General features: G+C 43.9%; 1 protein-coding gene, 1 non-coding gene and 2 pseudogenes across 2 annotated transcripts in view; 2 read left to right on the top strand and 2 right to left on the bottom strand.

The window, feature by feature from the left end:
- RPIA (ribose 5-phosphate isomerase A) overlaps positions 1-8,954 on the bottom strand; it is a 30,962-nt gene extending 22,008 nt beyond the window's left edge. Inside the window, exons 1-2 of the mRNA XM_069494551.1 lie at positions 8,647-8,954; positions 2,031-2,091 (exon numbers count right to left, since the gene is read on the bottom strand). Coding sequence (XP_069350652.1) covers positions 2,031-2,091; positions 8,647-8,931 — 346 coding nt within the window. The 5' untranslated portion in view covers positions 8,932-8,954. The remainder of the gene's footprint in view (positions 1-2,030; positions 2,092-8,646) is intronic.
- Positions 4,824-4,916, top strand: LOC138400415 (U6 spliceosomal RNA; annotated as a pseudogene).
- A 2,655-nt stretch (positions 8,955-11,609) lies between the features above and the next one.
- LOC138400459 (U4atac minor spliceosomal RNA) lies at positions 11,610-11,735 on the bottom strand. The gene has a single exon (XR_011236339.1). It is a non-coding gene; the product is annotated as a U4atac minor spliceosomal RNA (small nuclear RNA).
- Positions 11,736-15,302: 3,567 nt separating this feature from the next.
- LOC138399457 (small ribosomal subunit protein uS3-like) lies at positions 15,303-17,818 on the top strand (annotated as a pseudogene).
- Positions 17,819-24,700: the final 6,882 nt, after the last annotated feature.

The following is a 24,700-nucleotide window of genomic DNA, read 5'->3' on the forward strand; positions in this document are numbered from 1 at the left end:
CATCAGAAGACAGGGACACTGGACACAAGAAAGCCTAGGGAGGCAAGTACTAACCACAGAAAGAGCAGTGTCAGTGTTTGTTATTATAATGTACCTGGCAATATTCTAGGAACTTTGCATATATGAATTCTTTTAATCCTACTAACCCAAATTATATGAAGGAAAATAAAAATCTCAGGACCACCCTCTCCCCACTACTTATGCAAAAGGGAAGATCTAGCCTGCAGGTTGAGTCATGCAACACCCCCTTCCAAAGGAATAGCTGTTACTAACACTATGCATCAGCCAGATCCCCAGGAAAGGTAACTACAGGGACTGCCCTCACCCTCACCTATTATTCCTAAGAAAATTCCTTGCTGGCCTCCCATAAGCAAGGATATGCAAATTATAACTTTAGGTCTGCAGGCCAAGTCTAGTTCCTAAAACTAAAGTTTATTCTACTAACAAATCTTTTAAGTAAGAAAATAATAAAAATAAATAATGTCTGTTTCAATCCACCCTAATAATGAACTGCAAGTTTATCTTTCCAGGAGAAGAGAGGTAAGATGAAACATTCTTCCACCTACCCAGGAATATCTACATAACTGATGCTTCCTTCACTCCCTTTTTCTGTTCTAACAATCACCTTATTTAAAATGTAGGTTTTCCTCGGCCTTACAAAAATGTAACCATTTTGCCTCACTGCTCACCCCACTGTTCCTTTTTCTTTCTTTATGTCCTATCCCCCCTTAAATACTGAAGTTCCCAAATTCCCCTTCAGAAAAAGTCATAGATTTATATGTGGTTTGTGTTTTTCCTGGGCTTGTCCTCAAATTTTGACTTAATAAACCTCCATTGATTGAGATCTTTGCCTCAGTCACTTATTTTGGGTTGTCAGTTATAATTATTTCCCCCATTTTACAGATGAGGAAACTGAGGCACAGAGAGGTAAAGTAACTTGGTAGTTACACAGCTAGTAAGTGGCAGAGCTGGGATACGATCCCAGGCAGTCTAGCTCCGCAGTCTTAACTACCTTTATTGCCTCTTCCAGGGAAAAGCTAGAACTTCACTTTTGCATTTAGTAAAAAATGCAATCATTTAGTAAAAATATATAGTAAAATATATATTCATTTATAGGTCCCAGAGATTACTTAAAGGGGGTTTATATATTTTGAATTTGTACCTTTCAGGAAAGTTTAATTTAAATTTAAAAAAAAGTCTTAAAGAAAAATTTGTCTTACTAAAATTTCAAGTCTTTTTAATCACTGAGTACATCTTGGGAGGTTCAGATGCCAGTATTATAAAATCCACAGTAATTCCTGTGACTCAAAATTCTCCACACACTCGGTTAAGATAGAAACATATGTAACACTAAAACTCCTATTTGACCAACGAGAAGGCTTCCAGAAGCCATCACACCAGCACTACAACCATTCCTTAATGACAAAGTGTTCCGGGACTCTGCCTCCTGGGCCCTGCCCCTTGACACCTAGAAAAAGAGATCAAATTCAGACAAGCCTCTCCTCTGGGTTTTGTTCTTACAAACAAAGCAGGGTAGTAAAACCTGTTGAGCAGTCACAGGGGCTGATAAATCCTGAGGCTTTCCTAAACACAGAAACACTCTAATCCGAGTAAAATAAATACCTGTAGGAACCAAGCACCAACTGCAGCATCCACTCCAGGGTCATGGTCAAGGCAAACTTACTCTGACCTCATTTTGTTCTCCTGAAAAAGCCTGCGATCACACACAGGACCCCTGATGGGAGCACGCTATCAAAATGATTAAAATTATGTTGGGACTTCATGCAAAGTCAGCTCCTCCTCTCCAGCTGAGCAGAGTAAACAAGGCAAAGACATTCTCCAAAGTTAGTTGAAGAGGTCCAAGAATCCCTCTTTCCACAAAAAAACAGAAACACTCAAATGACCTCAGGCAGGTATCCCTTCTCCCCAGCTCTGCACGTGCCAAACCTGTGCCCCATGTCCTCCCTCTTCTCTACCTCCCCATCCCATCATCATACACAAAACATCCAGTAGACAGGCCAAGAACATACCTATTCGCTGCACAGCATGGACAATTGTAGAACCACTTCCAATTCCCAGCACTTGGTTATTCTGCCAAAAAAAGGAAAGAAAAAACAAAACTTATTAATATTATATTTTACTCCGTCAGCCCACTTTCTAGAACCATAAAATTATTAATATTATTAATAGCAATCCACCAACACAGGTGCAAGGTAGGTACTGTGCCTATTTTTACAGAAACATAACCACTGAACCTCAAAGCTGTACTTTATCCCAATGCCTAGTGGGCAGTTAATCAACAGGGCCCTCCCCCCTTCATTTCCCACACTGCCAACTTCACCATTTCCGCCTTATATTCTACCAGACAAAATGATTGGCTCAATTACTTACAATTGTATAGCAACTAAGTCAATCTCATAATTCAAAGATTCCTGGCCAATCCCCCAAGGAAGCAATCAGAAAGAAAAGGCCCTAGGGAAAAACAACAGAGCCTAAGTAAGTGCAGAAAGCTGGAGTTTCTGGCTTCAGTGCCTTTTCACACAAGTTTAACATCTGGAAGGCAGGGGACTGACCACAGGCACCTTCAAACTGGTGGTATCACAGTGTTAACTAAAATAAAATCCTAACACTCCCTGCACCTCACCAGCTGACTGAATGGACCCCCTCCTGGCCAAGAGGATACACTAAAACTGATTTGCTGGCCATAAGAAGGGAGGTCAGACACGCCTCATCATGCCCCCCTCCCTTCTTGCAGGTATCCTTTCTAACTCATTGACAAGCCTAAGGCTATGCAAGACAAACCTGCAGGTCCTCAAGTTACACAACAAATACACAGCCTGTAGCTTGTCTCTGATTAACAGACTTCCTCATCTTAACTTAAAACATTCCAAACCTTTAGAAAAAGCTTCATTTTTTTAACCAATTACAAGTCAAAGAGTCTTTAAAGCCACCTATAACCTATGAGCCCCCCACCCTTTCAGATGGCCCACCTTTTGGGGCCAAACCAATGTCTGCCTTCCATGTATTGATCTATGACTTTACCTGTAATTCCTGTCTCTCCAAAATGTATAAAATCAAACCGTAACCCAACCAGAGTGAGTCTACTTGCTCAAGGCTTCTTGGCCTTGGCTCCAGGTCATGGTCCTTAAATTTGGCTCAGAATAACCTCTTTAAATTATTTTACAGAGTTTGGCTTCTTTTCCATTGAGAACAGGAAACCTCAGTGATACTTCAGGCCCACTATTTAGAGCTCTCCCAAAGTCAGCAGAATAGGGGAGGGTCTGAAGTAACCTCAAATAGTGAATCACTTCAGCGTATGTCCAGCTGATGCCAAGGGGCCCCTGTTTTGTACAAGCCTGCCTCAGAGAAAAAAGGGAAGAGGGCAAAGGCTTAGTGAGAAACATGAGAAATAGTCTTGACTCACAACAGGAAGGATCTGTAATAGATGTAGAGCACTTCCTGAATACAAAGGACAAGAAACTGGCATCACAATTGCGAACTAAAATAAAATCTTAAGGCTCACCACCCCACCCCACCAACTGACTGTATCTCAACTCTGTAGAGATACACTTGAATCCATAGAAAATTGTTAATTAACCAAGCAAACAATTCTTGTATGTAGAAATGCAAATTAATTTTGTCCTGTGAGATGCAATTATTATCCTATAAACTGATCTTGTAAATTCATTTTAACATTTCTTAACTGCAAATAAATTTATGGTTCTTTAACTTCTCCTGTTGCTATGGTTTGAATGTTTGCTCCCTCCAAAACTCATGTTGAAATTTAATTGCTATTATAACAGTATTAAGGGTGGGACCTTTAAGAGGTGCTTAGACTAGGAGGGTTCCAAACTCATGGCACCACCCATGGCACCAATTATCCTCTCTCTTACCTCCAGACCTGTGAACCAAATTATAAATTACTCAGTCTCAGGTATTCTGTTACAGCAGCACAAAACAAAGACACCAGTGAACAGGTTCTACACCTTTTCCAGTTCCCTCATTAATTGAGTTGGTTAAATAAACTATTTGACATATGTTCATTTTATGTGAATCATGATTTTACCTTTATTTTAAAAAAATCATCTGTTAACAATATCAATGCCCTCTCCCCTACACATACAAACTCACTTTGAATAAGCAAGTTCAGGAAGTTCAATTCACTGAAACATGATTCCATTTCAAATTTCTAAGAGTTCCAACAACTGATTAACAATGAATTAATTTGGCAAGGGAAAGCCCATAGTGAAACTTCCTTTGTAGGGGTAAGAAAAGTCCTAAAGGTCCCTCAGGACAAACAGGGCCACAGGTAAACTCTTCATTCCTCACAGGACAAAGGCCACTGGAATACCCAAGGCCAGCCCCTGGGCCCTACATTTGATATAGTCCTTCTCAAAGTTAGACTACATCTGAAACTAGAAAAGAGTAGGCATTAGAAAAGAGTTACTCCTCCCCCACAAATGAAATGCTAATGTCCTACAACCACACACTTTTACACTAATAATGCTTCTATACCTGGGCTTCTACCTACAGAAGACTTTATCCATCAACTTCTGCATTACTGAATTGGTGGAAACCACTTTCACCAGTTTGCAGTTCCAAAGACACCAAATACACCAAGGGGCTTGGACCATCATCAGGGTAGAGCTTGCACTAGGTCAGGTTCCACCTGTGATGATTCCTCAATAAAGTAACACATCTAATAAAGTCATTTAACTATCTGGGCAAACCCCCAAAGGCAAGGACTTTAAGACAAGTAAGTGGTATACCACAACACAAAAACATTCAAAATGGCAAAAATATCTCAACATATAAAAATCTTTATGCTCACTTCAGCAGTACGTTTACTAAAATTGGAACAATATAGAGAAGATTAGCATGCCCCTATTAAAAAATAAAAAGTACATAAAATTTTTAAAAAGCCATATAAAAATCTTCAAGTAATGCGAAAATGCCTAGGTCTGAGTGTAGAAAAACTCAAATTGGTTTCCCTTTGGTCTTACACCACAACAATCATCAATGCATAAGATTTCTGAGACAAAATATGTGCAGGGTTTCTCCCCACACACCAAGCAAGCAATCAGATCTGCAGCAGACCCCGACTAGATATCTCCAATTCAGTTCTAACACTATCTACCTGGAGTTAGTGTCAGATCTCTCAGGTTAAGGGCTCCACCACAAGACCACCACCTCCTTCCCATCAGTCACAAGTTGGGGTCTCAGAACTCCTGACTCACCAGCTTCAAGTTGGGGTTCCCGCACTTCCTATTTGGGTTTGAATAATTTGCTAGAGTAGCTCACAGAACTCAGGGAACCACTTAAATTTATCAGTTTATTACAAAGGATGCAGATGAAAAGATACATAAGGTGAGGTATGAGGGAAGGGGTGCGGACTTCCATGCCCTCCCCAGATGCACCACCCTGCAGGAACCCCCACATGTTCAGCTACCTGGAGGCTCTCCTACCCAGTCCTCTTGAGCCTTTTATGGAGACTTCACTGGATAGGCATAATCGAAGAATGGACAACCATGCAGAAATGTGATTGGGCGAAAAGGGTATGATCTAATACTGACTGAGTGGGGAAACCCTGCAAGGCCTGTCTGTTCAGATTCTTTGTGGCCTCTCTGTACAGCATTCCTTTCCTCCCAGGTATGGAATGAAACCCCTTCTGAAATGGGGGTCTTATGACCTCAATCAGACAAGGTAGGTCAGAGAATTTCTTTATGGCCAGCTCCAAGACAGAAAGACAAGGGAAGATTTCTGCCTTGGGGAGAGAAAGGAGCAGGCGAAAGGAGAGCAGAAGATAAGAGAAAGAAATTCTGTTTCCTGAGGCCTGCTTCTGAGGCCTAAAGTGCGCCAACATTATAAAAAAAAGACTGAAACAAGGGCTCTGGAAATCATGAGCCAGGAACCATGGACGAAAAGATACATATACATATATGTATCTCTCTCATATCATAATATCACACTAGGTAGACTTAACCTGACCTTCACACTTGACCTGAAGCTGAGAACTCCAGCTATACTGTAATTCAACTGCCACAGTGCTCATTACTAAGGTCAGCCATACACTCATGTCATTCAGACTCCCTGAAGGCAGGTGTCACACATATGAACTTGCGTGAATCAGACCAGCTCTGTACAAGACTCCTCTTTTGGCTTTTGGAAAAGACTAGGAATTGCAGGGGCCTGCCAGTTTGAAAGCTCTTGAATCATGTGATCCTGCTACTTTGAAATCAAATGACTGGCCTAGGAATCAGTGCCCTTGCCAAAGCCAGCCAGAGGTGACCAAAGGCTGCCCACGAGATGGCCCAACAGCAGAAGACTGCCAAACAGGCCCTGCTAGAGGAGTGGCCCCATTCTAATGGGCAATACTAAACCACATGTATGTGTAACATCAGAACTTCATTCATCGTGTCCAATGGAGTAACTTTGAAAATTCTAGTTCTGATGACCAACTGGAACCACTACCCACCAGCTTCTTCAAACTAAGCCAGTCAAAAACCAAAGGCTAGGCTCCAAAGAAAACAAAGGGATGAGGCTCCAGACCTTCAGGAGAGTGTAGTCCTGCATGGTGACCCACCCCGAGTGGCTACACCCCCAGAAAGAGGCAGAACTGGGCCCAGGGTGGCTATATAAAAACTTCAGCTGAGGCTGGTCCGAGTACGGTGGTGTTTACAACTAATTGATCACAACCAGTTACAGATTCCTTTGTTCCTTTCTCCACTCCCACTGCTTCATTTGACTACTCTTTAAAAAAAACTTCAGCTGAGAATTCTCCAAGTTCTCCAGTCACGCAGACATGGAAGTGGTCACCACAATGGAACACCAAAGGGCAAGGGGAATGGAAACCCTACCCCTGAGGGGTTCCAAGCAAAGGGCCTCCAATAACCCCGCCAGTCTTCATAGTTGTGTCTACATTCCACACAACTGAACGAATTGGGCAGGCCCCACTGTGGGCCAACCCTGAATGAAGATAAGGTTAACTATCCTCCAGGAGCACGCCCTTTAGGGGGTTGGGAGAGAACCACAGAAGACTAGAACATAAGACATCAACATTAAGTTGTATAAAGTGCTACACAGTCACAGAGGAGAAATATTCCTCTCCTTAGGAAGCTAAGGAAAAACTGAAAGGAGGAAATGGCCTTTTAACCAAACTCAGAAGGACATATATGATTTTAACAGGCCAACAGAGATCTCCCCAGGATCAACTGATAACTTCATGGAATGATGAGCCTGGAATCCAGTGTTTTGGGGCTCTAGCCTGAGGTGAGGGCTTGCAGATTTTTATTTAACCAAATCCATCACTATAAAATACGGTCAGGGAAACGTGTGTCACCAAATAGTAATGTAAATGCACTAACAGGACAACTTAGATATGCAGCTTTTCTAATTGTGTAGATTTCATTTACCCATCTATTAACTATTCACTTTATGCAGGTATTTTGAAATGTCAGCTTATTGTCCCAATTTTACAACTGAGGAACTAAATTCCAAACTTAAGGCCAAATTACACATTTTACATTATCTGTTAATTCCCATAGAAAATCCTATTGCTACCCAGATTGCAACAAGCTACACCAGAACAGGGCAGCAGTGGAAAAGGTAAAAGGGCACTGGAACAGGAGTGGCTCCGTTTGGCCACCCCTCCTACAGACCTTCTGAGCAACAGGTTACCACACTGGTACCTTCCACTCAACCGGGCTGTGGTGAAGGAAGCTAAAACGACATCATCTATGTAAAATAACTTTGTACAATAAACTATTAACAAATGTAAAGAACTATCATTAGAGAAGAAAAGGAAATCTGGGAAATGTAAAGAACTATCATTAGAGAAGAAAAGGAAATCTGATGCCACTTTCTAAGAAGTAGAGAGACAAAAAGCCAACAAGGCCAAGGAAACTCCACCACAGGGCAGAAATACTCCACTTGGCTTCCGTGTCTTATAATTAAGATAATTAACGTGATGGGTGACAGCAAACCGACTTGGGTTAAAAGACTTCACTAACAGCACCACACCCGTCACTTAACAAAAGGAGGCCAACCAACTCAGTAACAGCAACATCTCTGCAGCCCAACATTGAAAACATCCTCCAGACTTCAAGTGTCCACCCAGCCCTATCAAAGGGAGGAGGAGCTTTAAAGCTCCCGGGTCTGCCCTTCCCTCTGCGAATCACTCGGGCCAGAGAACACGAAGCTAAGAACCTACTGGGAGTGAAATTTCAAAGCACTTTGCAAACCAGCTCTCTGGCGGCTTCCCGAAACAGTGGAGAAAAATGAAGACCTCTCCGCGGCCCCAGTGCTCACCATTTTCCATTTGTTGGTAAGGAGGCCACAAGGCAGGTGCCTCTAGCCCCCATTCCAAACGTCAGACACCTCCAGGCTCCACTCTGCAAACTGTTTCAGCCAGACAAGGAGTCTTTAAGACAGCTCAGCTTTTAGGGGACTCGCCCCCAACCGATTCCACACCTAAAAGGCCTTTAAGGAGCAGGGAAGAGGGGTCTAAACTCAGGTAAAGGTCACACCCTCTCCCCTCTCACGCAGCCCCCGCCCTACCAGAAACGAGGCGCGCTCGGGCAGTATCCAGAGCGCGCAACAGGAGCCCATCACGCACCGAACAGGCGCCCCATGCCCCGAGGTGCTCACCCTCACGTGGTTCTCCACGGCCGCGCGGCCAGCCAGCTTCTTGGCCTCCTCGGCCTTGGACATCGTGGAGGGGGCCGAGCAGACGCTGCTGGAATCCCGGCCGCTGGTGCTCGTACTAGCACCACTGCCGCGGGTCCCGGACTGTGCACGCCCTGGCAGCTGCACGTGCGAGCCCGGGAGGCCCCAGCTGTTCCCGCCTCCGCCAGAGGCCGCGCCCCCGGCCCGCCCGGGCAGCGGGGCCAGGACCCGCCCGTAGAGGGTGCTGAAGGGCCCGGGGCGCTGCATCCCGACGCCTACCTCCAGCCTCCAGTGCGGTCCCGCCCCCGGCTCTTCCGGAAGTCTGGTCGCGCACGCACACGGCCCACAAGGGCTGCTGCGCGGAGCTTTCTGGGAAATGTAGTTCTATGGCTCCGCAGCACTTAACCGCGCCCCAACCTGGACTACCAGCCCCACAATACTTCGCGACCGGGCGCGCAAATCCCGGGCGACGGGCGCCGGCGAGTCGCAGAGTAAAGTACCAGAAGCCACGGGAACACCTGTGTGGCTACTGTCTACCCAGAGCAGGTGTGCTTACGCTACCGTTAGGTCGGTCTCAGGGATTTTTTTTGCCCTCCCACGCATCCAAGAAAGGGGTGTTAGACTTGACCCTGTTGTTTTCTCAGCATTAAGAACGTGGCCGGGGATGAGACCTCAGGACAGTGACTCTTTTGTAAACGTCGCGGCTCTTTTAATGGTGACTACTCTCCAGAGAAACGCACCTGCGACTCCGGCGCAGCTGAAGTCCATCCTAGACCCCCGCGGGCCCAAGACTACAAGTGGAGAACCCCCTTCCTTAGACATTCTGCTCCTGCTGGTGTTAAATGACGTGCTTCGTCCGTATGGAGCCTGATTCTGTACATACGAGTGTGCCCTGCAGAGATCCTGCAGTCCTTGGTGACTAACAAGGGCTTTCACTGAACTTCACAGATTTCTCTTTTCTTGTCTACCTTTAAGGTTTCTTGCTATTGAGAATAGTAAGGGACAAGGAATTTTTATTGCCTCCATTTTACAGACAAGGATACCAGTGCTGACCCCAGCCTTACCTACTACTTGGAGGTCTATAAAAACACATGGGCTTTGTGTTTCTTGCCCATGTTAGTGGAATCCCTTATGTCTTCTCATGAACCCGTCTCCAAATTCACTCCGGGCCTTCTCCCTCTTTTGTGTGCAAGGCCCCAGTATGGGCCACTGTTAGCGCCCCTCATCACCTAGATTTTCTTTGCTGTGCCGCCTGAGGCTGTGAGCTTCTGGATCTCCACCTTGGTCTGTAGGGGGAAAAGTTGTTTTAGATGAATTTGAATCCTTGGTTTTAGGCCAAATTCAGAAATTACCACAAGGTTCTGGCTAAGATGCAAGACAAAATGTCTGAACTCCCACTACTGTTGGTCTGCAAAGTGGAAGGCCACCCTAGGCAAATTTGTCACCTTTTCTGTATCTCGTTGGGGACAGGCTTTCCCTTGTTCAGTGCTCCTCAGCACTCTACTAAAAGGTTCATGAAACAAGTATTGATTTATCTCTAACCCTCCAGCCAGAGAGCCTTTGAAACCACCTTAAATGCTCTACCTCCCAGCTCCATCTTATCCTTTAGACTCGGCTGAAATACCATCTCCTCAGAGAAGTCTTCCTGACAACCCCACCTAAATTGGGTTTGCCACTCACCCCTCTATTACTTTACCTGTGGTTTATTTCCATCACAGAACCTTCCTTGTTCATTTATTTGTTTCCTTAGTTTCGTACTTGTTTTATCATGCATCCTCTGTAGAAAATATTTCAGCCAGATGAGGTGGCTCATGCCTGTAATCCCAGCACTTGAGGAGGCTGACGCAAGAGGATTGCTTGAGGCCAGGAGTTCAATACCAGCCTGGGCAACATAGACACTGTCTCTACAAAATAATAAAAAGATAGTAATATTTCTGTGAAGAGGAACTTTGTTTTATTTCCTACAGAATCCTTTCCTAAAATAGTTCAACAGTTCCGGACACGTAGATGGTCCTCAACAAATACCTAAAGTATTACTGAATAACAAATTGATGTCATGCCTCAACCACACACTCCACTTACAGCCATATAGAATTTTAGTCCCTCCACCCTGGCTCTTCATGTCTGTGCACACCCTGTACCCTTCTAACTCTTAGATATTCTTCAAGACTCCACTCTGTTACTTGTTACTCTGCAACACTAAGCCCCACTCTTATTTGGGTTAGCTGCTGTTTTGCGCTTCCAATCACCTGTACCTTCTCTGTCATAACCATCTTGCTCTATTCAGGTGACCGTCTCACTCAAAAGACTATGAGTCCTTTGATAGCAGAAACTATTCCTTATAGAATGTACAACACCAGGCTCAATTACTATTTTAGGGTGAGCTGTGTTCTACAAGTGTCCACCTGTCTGTGCCTCTTTGATTTCTTTTTCCTTCTCTCTTTATCTTGCATTCATCTCTCCATTCCTACACCCCTTTTCATCCATTTCCTCAGGTTACCAGTGGTGCCCAGTGACTTTTGCGTCCATTCTGAAATCCCACTAGCAGTTCTTAGTACTGGAGATTATGATGATCCTTGTAATAGTATAAGCATCATGTTCCTATGTAGCTTCTCATTTGCACAATTATTGATAATAGTGCCAGGCACCATGCTAAATGCTTTGTAGACATTATCACATTTAATCCTAACTACAAGAAGTGGGCACTATTATCCCCATTGGCACAAAAGAAGTCCTCACCCAAGGTCACACTGCTTGTAAGTGAAGCTGGAATGCAAACCTTCAGTGATCCTAGGACCAAACCTTAACTTGATAGAATCACCTAGATAGGGATTTATTAATTGCTCCACCCCACACCCAGTATAGCCCTGGACTTTGTATAAACCCCATGTAATGCCTTTTCTCTTTAAAATAACAAGTAATACCAATGAATCTTTTTTTTTCTTTTTTCCAAAAATTGCACCAAAGTAGAGCAAAGCTCTAGTTGATGTGGGCGTGTTGTATAGGCAGTAGCAGTACTGCCCTCATTCCTCATTCATTGGACAGTAGCACTACCCCAAGAAAAGGGTGGTTAGTAATGAATCTTAAAATGGTTAAGGGAAAAAAATCTACAAATAAGGAAGTACTAAATGAAGGGATGTGCACAGGTTTTGGGTGATAAACTGTTTTCAGGGTTTCACAAAGGTGAGATCAATCTACTTTATAATTTAATAATCCACTAAAAAGCCTTTTATTTATAGATTACACTAGAAAGAACCACATGTTTTATCCATGGACCTTGCTGGGGCTCAGAAAATGATATACCAAAATGAAGACCTCTGAAGCAAGACTCTCTGACTTTCTCTTCCCTCCTGTCTCTGGCTCATCATTCTCCCTGCAGGCTACCTATAGAAACTAGAATCCCTCTTCCCCAAGGCAGGTCATAGAAACAAGACCCCTTTCCCCAAAGCCAGCCATAAAACCTAAACATATAACTCTAACTTTCCATGTAGAAACTGGCCATGAAGAAATTATCTGACCTGATTGTAGGTCATAAGACCCCCATTCCAGAGAGGTGCTGCCCCATACCCAGAAGCACAGAATACTGCAGAAAGACCAAGAACAATCTGAACAGTCAGACCTTGCTGGGTTTCCACACTCACTCTGCTAGCATCAGATCATACCCTTTTTGTCCAGTCATATTTCTACACGGCTGTCTATAATATGTTGAACTTCAGCATAAAAATGGACATTTTTTTCCTGCGTCTTTGAGTCTCCACTTGGAAGGCAACCATGTCACATGAAACTATAATCAAATAAATTTATATGCCGTTTTTCCTATTAATCTGTCTTTTGTCAGTTGATTTTCAATGAACCTTCAGAAGATGTAGGAGAAGTTTTCTCTTCATCCCTACAACCTTCGTAAGGCTGGTTTCCTCTCCTCATTCAGGCCTTAGCCCCAGAGGTCTTCCCTGATTTATGAAAAAAGTACTAGCTGGGCACGGTGGCTCACGCCTGTAATCCTAGCACTCTGAGAGGCCGAGGAGGGAGGATCGCTCGAGATCAGGAGTTCAAGACCAGCCTGAGCAAGAACGAGACCCATCTCTACTAAAAATAGAAAGAAATCATATGGATAACTAAAAATATATACAGAAAAAATTAGCCGGGCGTGGTGGTGTGTGCCTGTGGTCCCAGCTACTCGGGAGGCTGAGGCAGGAGGATTGCTTGAGCCCAGGGGTTTGAGGTTGCTGTGAGCTAGGCTGATGCCACGGCACTCTAGCCTAGGCAACAGAGTGAGACTCTGTCTCAATAAATAAATAAAAATAAATAAATAAATAAATAAAAGTACCACTGTCCCAATCCTCAGCCCCCCAATCTCCCCCTCACTTCCATCAGATCATCCTACTGTTCTCTGGCATGATCCTGTCACTGAGAAAGAAAAATAGCTCAGAGCAGTTTGAGGAATGTAAAATTTATCAGATCCAGAGAGACAAGAGTATGATACTTCAGTCATGCTCCCACCCCATGCCCAGGGGCAATTGTTTAAACGCATTTTGTTCTTTCTTTCCTTATCTGTAGTTTCACAGTGTGACCCTCACCATTATCTTCATAGTCCTGGTATTTGTGATACAGAGAACAATGTATGGCCAGTCACTAATCAATGTTATTTCTGTAAACCAATAATTCCTGACAAACAACTCTGTATTAGCCCAGTCTTTGCCCTCCCTCTTTGCCTTTAAAAACCTGCTTGTAACAAAGGCCAAATGGAGCTCACATCCAAAGTTACTTGGGTTTGAGTCTTCTCGGCAGTTGTCCTCATCTTGGCTCAAGTAAATCCTTTAAAATTATATTCTGTGCCTCAGCTTCCTCCTTTAGGTCAACCTTACATAATCTTTTTCTTTGTTTATTGTCTGTACTCCCCCTTCTAAAATACAAGCAGAAAACTTGTCTTTCTTATTCACTGCTGGGTCCCAGCACGTGCAGAATGAATGTACTTGGGGCACCAGCTCTGGGCTCCTCCTTCCCCTCATCCTCCAGCTCCTCACCTTCATGTCCCCTCTGCTGCAGTTAGGAAAAGGAATAACCTCCCTTTTTTGTCAGTTCACAAGCAGTTTAAGCATTTAATAATTTTAGCCAGAAACTGATTTAAAAAATGGACCAAGGTAACTCCATCCTAAATGTTTCTCCTGTGTCTCTGGAATGGTTTGGTATGTGTGAAGCACACTGTAGGCTCTATCGGATGTGCTGTACAGTGCTCCTGATGTCCTTTACAGCAACTGTTTTCTCCACGACATCAGGCCCAGCCAGAGCTTCTAAGAGAGGGGCTTCTGGTAGAGGATGCTGGGCCCAGGGCAACATCACACAAGGGTAGGGTCAAGCTGGAGAGGAGCAGACTTGAGGCCAACTACTGTTCTCTCCACTAGAAAAGCAGGGCAAGTCTTGACCACCATTTAGATATGGACTGATATAAAGTACTATTGATGGGAAAGGAAGATTTGGAAAATGAACATTGTCTTTATTATTTCACGGAGAATAAAAGCAAGACATTGCTAACCTCAGGATGTTTTTCTGAAGGTGTTTAGAAAGTCCAGGCTCTCTCAGACTTCAATTTTGATATCAACCTCCCACCACCACTTTGCAGGTTTTCTATGACCAAGGATCTGTTAGAGATAAGTCTAAATGTTTGATGTTCTTAAAGAAAAAAATTGTTGGCCAGGCTCACGCCTATAATTCTAACACTCTGGGAGGCTGAGGCAGGAGGATTACTTCAGCTCAGGAGTTTGAGACCAGCCTGAGCAAGAGTGAGACCCTGTCTCTACTAAAACTGGAAAAATTAGCCAGCCATGGTGTGCACCCGTAGTTCCAGCTACTTAGGAGGCTGAGACAGGAGGATCTCTTGAGCCCAGGAGTTTGAGGCTGCAGTGAGCTATGATGACAACACTGAACTCTACCCAGGGTGACAGAGCCAGACTCTGTCTCAAAAAAAGTATAAGGGTTTCTGACTAAATTGCCTTGATAGGATTATTGCTGAAGACAGTTTAAGGTGATAAGCTAGCAAGGGTGGTCAGATACCAAGGGTGGGGGTTTTTCCTAAATTGACTTAGAAGGTTTCTTGCTCGAATTGGATCCTTTCTTTCTTTCTTTTTTTTTTTTTTTGAGACAGAGTCTCACTCTCTTGCCCTGGCTAGAGTGCCGTGGCGTCAGCCTAGCTCATAGCAACCTCAAACTCCTGTGCTCAAGCGATCCTCCTGCCTCAGCCTCCCAAGTAGCTGGCTAATTTTTTCTATTTTCAGTAGAGACAGTGTCTCATTCTTGCTCAGGCTGGTTTTGAACTCCTGACCTCAAGTGATCCTCCCACCTCAGTCTCCCAGAGTGCTAGGATTATAGGTGTGAACCACCATGCCAAGCCTCGAATTGGATTCTACAAGGACAGAGAAAAAGGCCCAAGCTCAAGCCTAGTCAGAAAGGACTCAGGAGCGTGACTAAAGTTTTGGTCAAAGGACAGAGTCTTTGTCAATGCTTTCGCTTCACCCTCACAAGAGTCTATTTTTAACTATCAGAAAAGACCAGGAAGGATAAAGAAAGCAGTGGTTGAGGAACTTTGTGTTAACTATCTCAACTTATTATTATAATATATTTTGTAAGAAAGAACACAGAACATGTTGGAGGTACTTGAGGATGGCTTCGGTGGTAAAAGGGATGTAGGACAAGGAAATGAGGACCAGGTGGTTGTATTTGCAGCACAGCTACTGACTTGCTTTGTGATCTTAGGTAAAGCCCATCATCTCTTTGGACCTCACCGTCCTCCTATTAAATGAGAGTTGAATTCATGGAAACAGAGTAGAAGGATAGTGGGGGGCAAGGGAGAAAATAGGGGAAATGATGGTTAAAATAAATTATCTCTAGTCTTTCTTCCAACATTAATATTTTACACAACTGTTTCCAATAGATCATTCCGTTCAGCCCATATTTATAGAGGGCAAATAAAACAGGGTGCGATGAGAGACAGAGTGGACCCCAAATCTGGCTCTGAGCTATAGGGGATCCCACTTTTCCCAGGTCAAAAGAATTCGTCACTGACTCCTTCCATGTGACGTAATTCTGCAGGACCCCAGAATGGGATCCCCACAGGTCATTCTGCTACATATTAACCAGGGATAAAAATGCATAGAGTGGACTTTTAAAACCTTAGAAGACTTTTACAAGTGAAACAATGGTATTCACAGCAAGAAAGAAATTAATATTAAATAATGTAGAAGATTCCACCATTGTTCCCTTCAGTGCCCTCAGCCAGTTTCAGTTCCCATAGGATTCACCCTACGAGCATCTTGTGGCCGCCCCAAAGGTGCCTCTAGAGTGCAACCTGATCCCTATGACGTGAGCCAACAGCGCCACCTGGTGCTAGCAGTGTGGTACCTAGTGCCAGCACCTAGAAGAAAAACTAGCTGCCGGGGACCTAATGAGAGACTCAACAGGGCTCACCAGCATGCTCCTTTCTGAGGAATTTCCTTTCCTTTCCTTTTCCTCTTTCTTTCTTTTTTTATTTTTTGAGACAGGATCTTGCTCTGTTGCCCAGGCTAGAATGCAATGACATAATCATAGCTCACTGCAGCCTTGGACTCCTGGGCTCAAGTGATCCTCCTGCCTCAGGCTCTCGAATAGCTGGGACTACAGGCACTTGCCACCATGCCTGACTAATTTTTGAAAAACAATTTTTTTAGAGATGGGGTCTCACTATGTTGCCCAGCCTAGTCTCAAACTTCTGGCCTCAAGTGATTCTCCTGCCTTGGCCTCCCAAAGTGATAGGATTACAGGTGTGGACAACCGTGCCTGGCCTCTGAGGAATTTTCAATACTAATTTTTCTGATAGTTAAATTTCATTATCTGCACTGAAATTGGAACCTAAGTCCTGGATAAAGTGAAGCTCTACTATGTGTCCTTCATTGCTCCTGCTGCTGTCTGCAACACCAGTTCTGTTCCAGTTCCTTTTGCCACCGTGAAAGTTGTCAGAATCAAATGGAGTCAGGTATGTTAAAAACTCTCACAAATGGAGCTGGGGAAGGTCATGAAAACGGTTCTCAAGCACAAATGTCCGATAAGAACAATCACAAAATACCTGCAAAAACCACAACCTTGTACAAATTCCACTGCAACCTTACTCAAAAAAATACTTCTCTGGGGACATCTGCCCAGCAACTGCCTGTCCAACCTCAGACTGGTGTCACTCTTGATATTGATCCTTTGCTTTTTTTTTTTTTTTTTAATCCACGACCGGCCGGGCCTCTTAGCCGCCTCCACCGGCACTGCTTGGTATTGATCCATGTAGCCAAGGATAATTATCTCAAAACAATTATATAATTCTCCTCATTTCCCTTTAAAAACCCCTGTCTTCCTTTCTTTTCCGCAGCGCGTGGTGGCAAGATCTCCGGGAGGAGGAAGGTAGTCGCTGATGGCATCTTCAAAGCTGGACTGAATGAATTTCTTACTCAGAAACTGGCTGAAGATGGCTACTCTGGAGTTGAGGTCCAGGTTACACCAACCAGGACAGAAATCATTATCTTAGCCACCAGCACACAGAATGTTCTTCATGAGAAGGGCCAGCGCATTCTGGAATTAACCGCTTGAGATTTGGCTTCCCAGGGGACAGCGTAGAGCTTTATGCTGGAAAGGTGGCCACAAGAGGGCTGTGTGCCTTTGCCCAGGCACAATCTCTGCGGTACAAACTCCTTGGAGGGCTTGCTGTGCAGAGAGCCTGCTGTGGTGTGCTGTGGTTCATCGTGGAGAGTGGAGCCAAGGGCTGTGAGGTCCTGGTGTCTGGGAAACTCTGAGGACAGAGGGATAAGTCTGTGAAGTTTGTGGTTGGCCTGATGATTCACAGTGGGGACCCTGTTAACTACTATGTTGACACTGCCATGCCCCATATGCTGCTCATACAGGGTGTGCAGGGCATCAGGGTGAAGATCATGCTACCCTGGGACCCTTCTGGTAAGACTGGCCCTAAGAAATGCCTGCCTGACCACATGAGCATCGTGGAACCCAAAGATGAGATACTGGCTACCACCCCCATCTCAGAACAAAAGGGTGGGAAGCCAGAGCCGCCTGCCATGCCCCAGTCAATACCCACAGCATAACAGGGTCTCCTTGACAGCTGTATCTGAAGTCTGGATGTTGCTCTATAAAGACCTTTAATAAAGTATTGTACAAAGATGCAAAAAAAAAAAAAAAAACCCTGTCTTCCTTTATCTCCGTAAATATGCACATAGTTTACTCTGGCATGTGTATTCTCATTGCAATGCCCATTCCCAAATAAATACCATTTTCCTTTAGGGAGCCTCTCTGTTATTTAGGTTGACACTCCATACCAATTGTATAAGAAAAACCAACTGTTTTTCTCTATGCTTTCACTTGCAACACTCAATATTTGCAGAACACCTCATGTCCGACACCAAATGTGTGGGAGTTTTTCCCACACCAAGCAATTCTCCAGTTCCCTGCAAACACTAACTAGCAAACCTACAATTCAATTCAATTCTGACACTAACCAAAATTAGTGCTGACCCCACAGGTTAGGGGCTCAGTCCCACAAGAATGTCCCCCACTTCAGATGCCAATCACAAGTTGGAGGTTCCCAGATTACCCACAACTTCTGTCTGACTTAGCTACAAATGGGAAGTTCCTACAACCCCCTCCTCAGGTATGATAGTTTGCTAGAGCAGCACACAGAGAAGGAAAAGGTTATTTACTATTGCTGATTTATCATGAAGGATAATTTAAAGGATACAAATGAACAGACAGATGAAGAGATACATAGGGCAAGGTCTGGAAGGGTCCCAAGCTTAGCAGCTTCTGTTCCTGTGGAGTTGGGGTGCACGACCCTTCCAGCATGTGGATGTGTTCACCAACTCGGAAGTTCTCCGAATCCAGTTCTTTTGGGTTTATATGGAGGCTTCATTACATAGGCATGATTGATTAAACCACTGGCCATTAGTCATTAACTCAACCTTCAGCCCCTCTTTTCTTCCTGGAGGTCAGCGGGTGGGGCTAAAATGTCCAACCCTCTCGTCACATGATTGGTTCTCCTGACATCCAGCCCCCATCCTGAGACTGTCCAGGAGCCCTCAGTCACTAGTCATCACATAGCATGCAAAAAGACACTTATCACTCTTGCCATTCCAAGGATCTTAGGAGTTGTGTGCCAGGAAACATGGGGCAGAGATCAAATATATGCATTTCTTCTTATGCCACACCACCTCACACTTAGTTTCAGGAACCAGCAACCATTCTGTGTTGCTCACGGAGTCTGTGGATCAGGAATTTGAAAAGGCAAAGCGAGTGTGGCTTATCTCCACCCCAGCATATCGTTGTGGCTCAAAACATGATACCCCCAAAGTATGGTGCTGTGTCATGCTGAGCTTTTCCAACTAAAACAGGAAGGCCTGAGAGGCTGCCTCAGAATCAAGGACTCTCTGACCTCTCCTATTGTCCCACCTCTACCAGTCAGTGCAAGGCGGAGTTTTTCTCTGAAATTTCCTTCTGCGCCTTAAGACTGGACTGCCAAAGAGAACACAATTGCCTTCCATCTCCTTCCTGGAATTTTATTATCTTTCGTGGGAAAGAAGACTGAAGACTATAACCACACCTGGATGGACTTTGTTGTAAGATACTGTCTCTGGGACTCATTCAAGTTTCAAATTCTACAAGCTAATTTCTGTATTCCCAGTCTACTCACTTCTCCTAAAAATCATTACTACCCCTCAGAATTACCTATATTCTCCCATCTCCCCTCCTTCCCTATGAAGAAAGGTATATAGGCATCTGTACCTTACTGGGGTATTGGATAATCGCTCTCCTGTGATTTTCCCCTGTTCATGATAATAAATTTGTACGTCTTTCACTCCTATTAATCTGCCTACTATAAATTCATTTTCAGGGAACCTTCAGAGGGTGTAGGGGAAGCTTTTCCTATTTGCTTCTACAATATTTTTGGCCTCAGCTGAGAAGAATTGATGACATGGCTGAAGGCTGTAATTATCTGAAGTCTCCTTTACTCACATGTCTGGCACTTGCTGCTGACCTACAGCTAGAACCCCTACATGTGGCCTCTTCATGTGGTTGCTTGGGCTTCCTCAAAGCATGGTGGCTGGGCTCCCAAAGCAAGCATGCCAGGGAGCAAAGTGGAAGTTCATGACATTTTTATGATCAGCTACAAAGATCACATAGCATCACTGCCATTGCACTTTATTGGTAAAAAACAGTCACAAGAGTCCACCCCAGTTCAAGGGAAGATGACAGAGACCCTGCCATTCATTGAGGGGACTATGACGTTGTAAGAAGGGCATGTGGGGGCCGGGCACGGTGGCTCACACCTGTAATCCTAGCACTCTGGGAGGCCAAGGTGGGAGGATCACTCGAGGTCAGGAGTTCAAGACCAGCCTGAGCAAGAGCAAGACCCCATCTGTACTAAAAAATAGAAAGAAATTAACCGGACAACTAAAAACATATAGAAAAAATTAGCCGGGCATGGTGATGTATACCTGTAATCCCAACTACTCGGGAGGCTGAGGCAGGAGGATTGCTTGAGCCCAGGAGTTTGAGGTTGCTGTGAGCTGGGCTGATGCCTCGGCACTCTAGCCCGGGCAACAGACTGAGACTTTGCCAAAAAAAAAAAAAAAAAAAAAGGGCATGTGGGAAAAGAGACATTGTTAGACTATCTTGGCTTGGAAACCTGAAATCTGCCACAAGTCCCCCAGGCAGGTTGTGGATAAGGCTATGACAATTCATTAACACTGACTTAGGAGCAGTTTAATTCCTAAAGATTGACTTTTCTTTTAAAACAACATTTCCCCCCAGCCTGCAACTTTTTTTTTTGATAATAATGAACTTAGAAATTGGGAGGTCTCATTTCTTAACTTAGAGAAAAATCTAAAAAGTAGAGATGATGATTTCTCTACTCCCTCTTCCCCATCACTGAAAACATAACTTTCAGCATGCAAAAGATAGCTTTTCTCTGATTCGGGGGTGGGGGGGCATGGGCAATATACATAACCTAAACTTTTGTACCCCCATAATATGCTGAAATTAAAAAAAAATTTTTTTAAAAGATAGCTTTTCTTTGAGTCCTATGTGTATGTTTCATGTGCTGAACTAATATTCATTATTCAGAATGTTTCAAATACAGTCAACTCTCAAGTAGAGGAATGGTGGATAACTTAGAAAATCTCAGGAGCCTGGAGATGATCTAGGCCAGTGGTTTTCAATCCTGGCTGCACTAGGAGATTTCTAAAACATCATGCTGTGGCTCTACTACAAGAAATACTAATAGGATTCATCTGGGGTAGAATTCTGGCTTTGGTATTTTTGAAAAGATACCTAGATGATTCTATTGCATACGTATGTTGAAAATCACTGATTTAGCACAGTCTCCTTATTTTACAGATGAGAAAATAGGATCAGAGGAGTTAAGTGATTGACCCAAAGTGACATGAATCATTTATATTAGATTTTTAAGGACAAGTATTGTGACTTTTTTTCCAGCAAACTTATCTTCCTACTATGTAAACTAAGTCGATTCAGAGACAGCCGACCTCCCTCCACCAAGCTCCAGAGATTGGGTCTGCAGGAGGGGCTATTTAAGGTCAGAGCTGCAAGCTCAGAGTGCTACATGCAGAAAACACAGCCAGAAGGAAAGGAAGGAAGAGGAAAACAGGAGGCTAATGACTATAGAAACAGGGAGACCAAAGGGACAAGTCATTCACAGGCTCTGCATTCCCTAATACACTCACAGCCTCTGCATGCCCCCTCCATTTAGACTGGAGCTCAGAGGCTGTGGAACTCATCAGTGCTGTTCACCAAATACCTCACCTTTTCCCTCCTTCCGGGCACATAGTGGGATTGCACTTCCTTCCCCCTTGACTCCATGTGGCTAGCCAGTGAGTCGTGAGTAGAATGTGTCACCTTCTCATTGGTACATTTTCTTGTTGGTGTGAGGCCCTCTGGAGCATGTTTTCCCTTTGGCACAGTGACCAGCAATGTCCTAGGCAGGGGCTGCTCCGTTAGCCTGGGTTCTTGAGTGACTGTGACAAGCAGATCCCCTGCCTGCCTACTTGAAGCATGAACAAGCAATAAACCTGTGTTGTTTTGAGCCCCTGGGATTTTGGAGGTGGTTTATTATCGCAACATTCCCTAGGTCATTCTGACTGATACAGATTCCTCGAAAGAAGACTGATGAGGAAAATGAGAGAAAGGAAAAGATATACTGAGATTGCCTCTGCATTAAAAAAAAAAACAACCCTACAGCTCCTTCCATTATTTTATTCAATGCCTTCAAACAAGGGCTTCTGTAATAAATTCCCTCAGATCTCTGGGTCCGAGAAAGCTCCAATCACTCCTCCTGATTAACAGGTATACCTCCTGCTGTTAAACAAAAGCCACGCTCAGGCTTTTTGGAAACTCCAAGCTTCCACTTTTCAGGGATGGACTAAAGCTGGTGAATTTCTTAAATAAGTTCTTCCTAGTTTGTGTATATGTCCTGTTATTACCCCAATATGTCTGAGGTTACCTTGTGTTGTCTCCTTATATATCCACCTGGGACCAAAAATCTAGGCAGTTCTGCACCTTACATAATTTATGAATACCTTTAGTTTTTACTCTAGAGGTCTTTGAAATGAATACATTTATCCCAAAGCTATACTATCCACTAAGGAGAGAAGTCACCATCTGTTTTTTCAAATATGCTCAACTGCCTAGGCTGGCTCATGCAATATGCTCCAGATAACAAACAATATAGCTACCAGGTAAGGCTCTAATTTAGCTGGCATCCTACAAAATTTAACACAAGTTTCTTCCCACTATTAACTCAATTGTTCTCTTTCATTAATGAAATCTCCCCTTCCTTGTTCCCATAGAGAACAGATGTCTTCTCACTCCCCTTTTCTTCTCAATCTACTTAGCCTAAGCAGAAGGTTTTCTCATTCAGTCGCCTCATCTTTTCATTCAACAAACATTTACAGAGCATTTACTATGTGCTGGGTGCTGCTGTAGCTACCAGGGATACAGCAGGGGGCCACACAGACAAATGTGGGCTGTTATGAACCTCACATGGAGTCTAGTGCCTCAGCTGTCACAGCCAGGGCATCTTCCAGTGAAAATGATTCTGTTTCCTCAGCACCTCGAAGTTGGATGATGCTGTTAAAAGAGAATTTTTTTTTTTAAGAGACAAGGTCTCACTCTGTCCCCCAGGCTGGAGTGCACTGGCACAATCATACCTCACTGTAACCTCAAACACCTGGGCTCAAGCGATCCTCCGGCCTCAGCCTCCCGAGTAGCTGGGACTACAGACATGTGCCATTGTGCCCGACCAAGAGAGAATTTTTTTTTTTAAATACGTAAAGTGTGACTCTCATAAAGATAAATGAACACATGTTAATATCTAATTTAAGTCATTAATGAGGAAACTGGTGAGGTGTTAAAGGAGAAGTTTTAAAGTTTTAAAAAAAGTTTTAAAAAAAATCACAAATTACATGCAGTAAAGGAATGTCAAAATGAACATGCCAATGGAAGAGGCAAAACAAGCTTGCTCCAAAATGGGACAAGAAATTCAACTGAACCTCTGCTATACAGAGCAGATTTTGAATGTCTATACATAAAAATTATTTTGTATTGCTGTTGTTTATCTATAATTTATAAAACTGTAAAATAGCTTTCATAGAATCAGGTAAGCTAGCGGGGTGTCCTGCACCTAGATAATGCAGAGCTTTCCACTGAAGCACTAAATCTTCCCTGCCATGCCAAATTCAAGGCTCCCATGCACCCTATTTCTCTAAAGCTGTAAGCAACCAGCACAGGATTTTACAAACTCAGCCCTATGGGCATTTACAGCCAGAAATTCTTTATCGTGGAGGACTGCAGCGTCCCTGGCCTTCACCCACTAGATGCCAGTAGTAGCACTCCCCTGTCCCAGAGTTGTGATGACTAAAATAAATGTCTCCAGACATTGCCAAATGTCCCCTGAGGGGGGAAAAAATCATTCCTGCTTGAAAACTACTGACTGAGCTATCAGTACAGGTCCATGTGAATCCCACAGCACCAACTCCAACCTCACAAACTTTTAAAAACATAAGTAATTCTAGAACAAATATTTTCTTTTTTTTTTTTTTCAGTTTTGAATCTTTTTTTTTTATTTCATCTTATTGTTATGGGGGATACAGAATTGCAGGTTACATACGTTGCCCATGTACCGCCTTTCCCCCCAAGTCAGAGCTCCAAGCGTGTCTGTTCCCCAGGTAGTGCGCGTTGCACCCATCATGTAGGTATATGTCCCTCCCTTCCCCACCCCCCCTTCCCGAGTCAGCACCTTCAAGTATTACCATTCCCCAAACGGTGCGCAATGCACTCATTGTGTAGGCATACCCCCATCCCCTCCCCCACCCCCCACCTCAGTCTGATATCCGATTGGTGTCGTTCCTAGATGTGTATTTAGGTGATGCAGAACAAATATTTTCTGTTCTCTTTTTTCCGCAGAAACTTCTCATTTAGCACCAATTCTCTTACACAGCCACATTTCTCTAGTGACAGCAGAGTCCTAGTACCTTATATTTGTCTTTGGAATCTTCTGACCATTGCAGTAGCCACATACCCTCTCCCCCAGCCCACACACACACACACACAAAAACAGCTATAATTAGTAGCTCACATTTTTTCCCCAATTCCCTTCCCTTCCCTCATCCCCTCTTTCTCCCTCTATCCCATCTTTATCTCCCACTCCAAGTCCTCTGAGAAGAATCTCAGCCCAACAAATTCAATTTGACCTAGACCCCCCAGCAAGGACCATGTTCTATAATATTAATACATAGCAACTCTAAAACAATTATGAAAACAGCACTTATTCTTATTATATGTAATGTACTGATATTTTTTCTTTCTTTTTTTTTTTTTTTTCCAGAGACAGAGTCTCGCTCTGTTGCCCTAACTAGAGTGCAGTGGCATTGTCAGGTTTGGGGACCAGATGTCAGGTCCCCGTGTTCCCTGGTTCTTGGTTCCCAGTACTGAAGAATGGTTA

The sequence above is a fragment of the Eulemur rufifrons genome, chromosome 19 (assembly GCF_041146395.1).
Source record: "Eulemur rufifrons isolate Redbay chromosome 19, OSU_ERuf_1, whole genome shotgun sequence".
Classification (NCBI taxonomy): domain Eukaryota; kingdom Metazoa; phylum Chordata; class Mammalia; order Primates; family Lemuridae; genus Eulemur; species Eulemur rufifrons.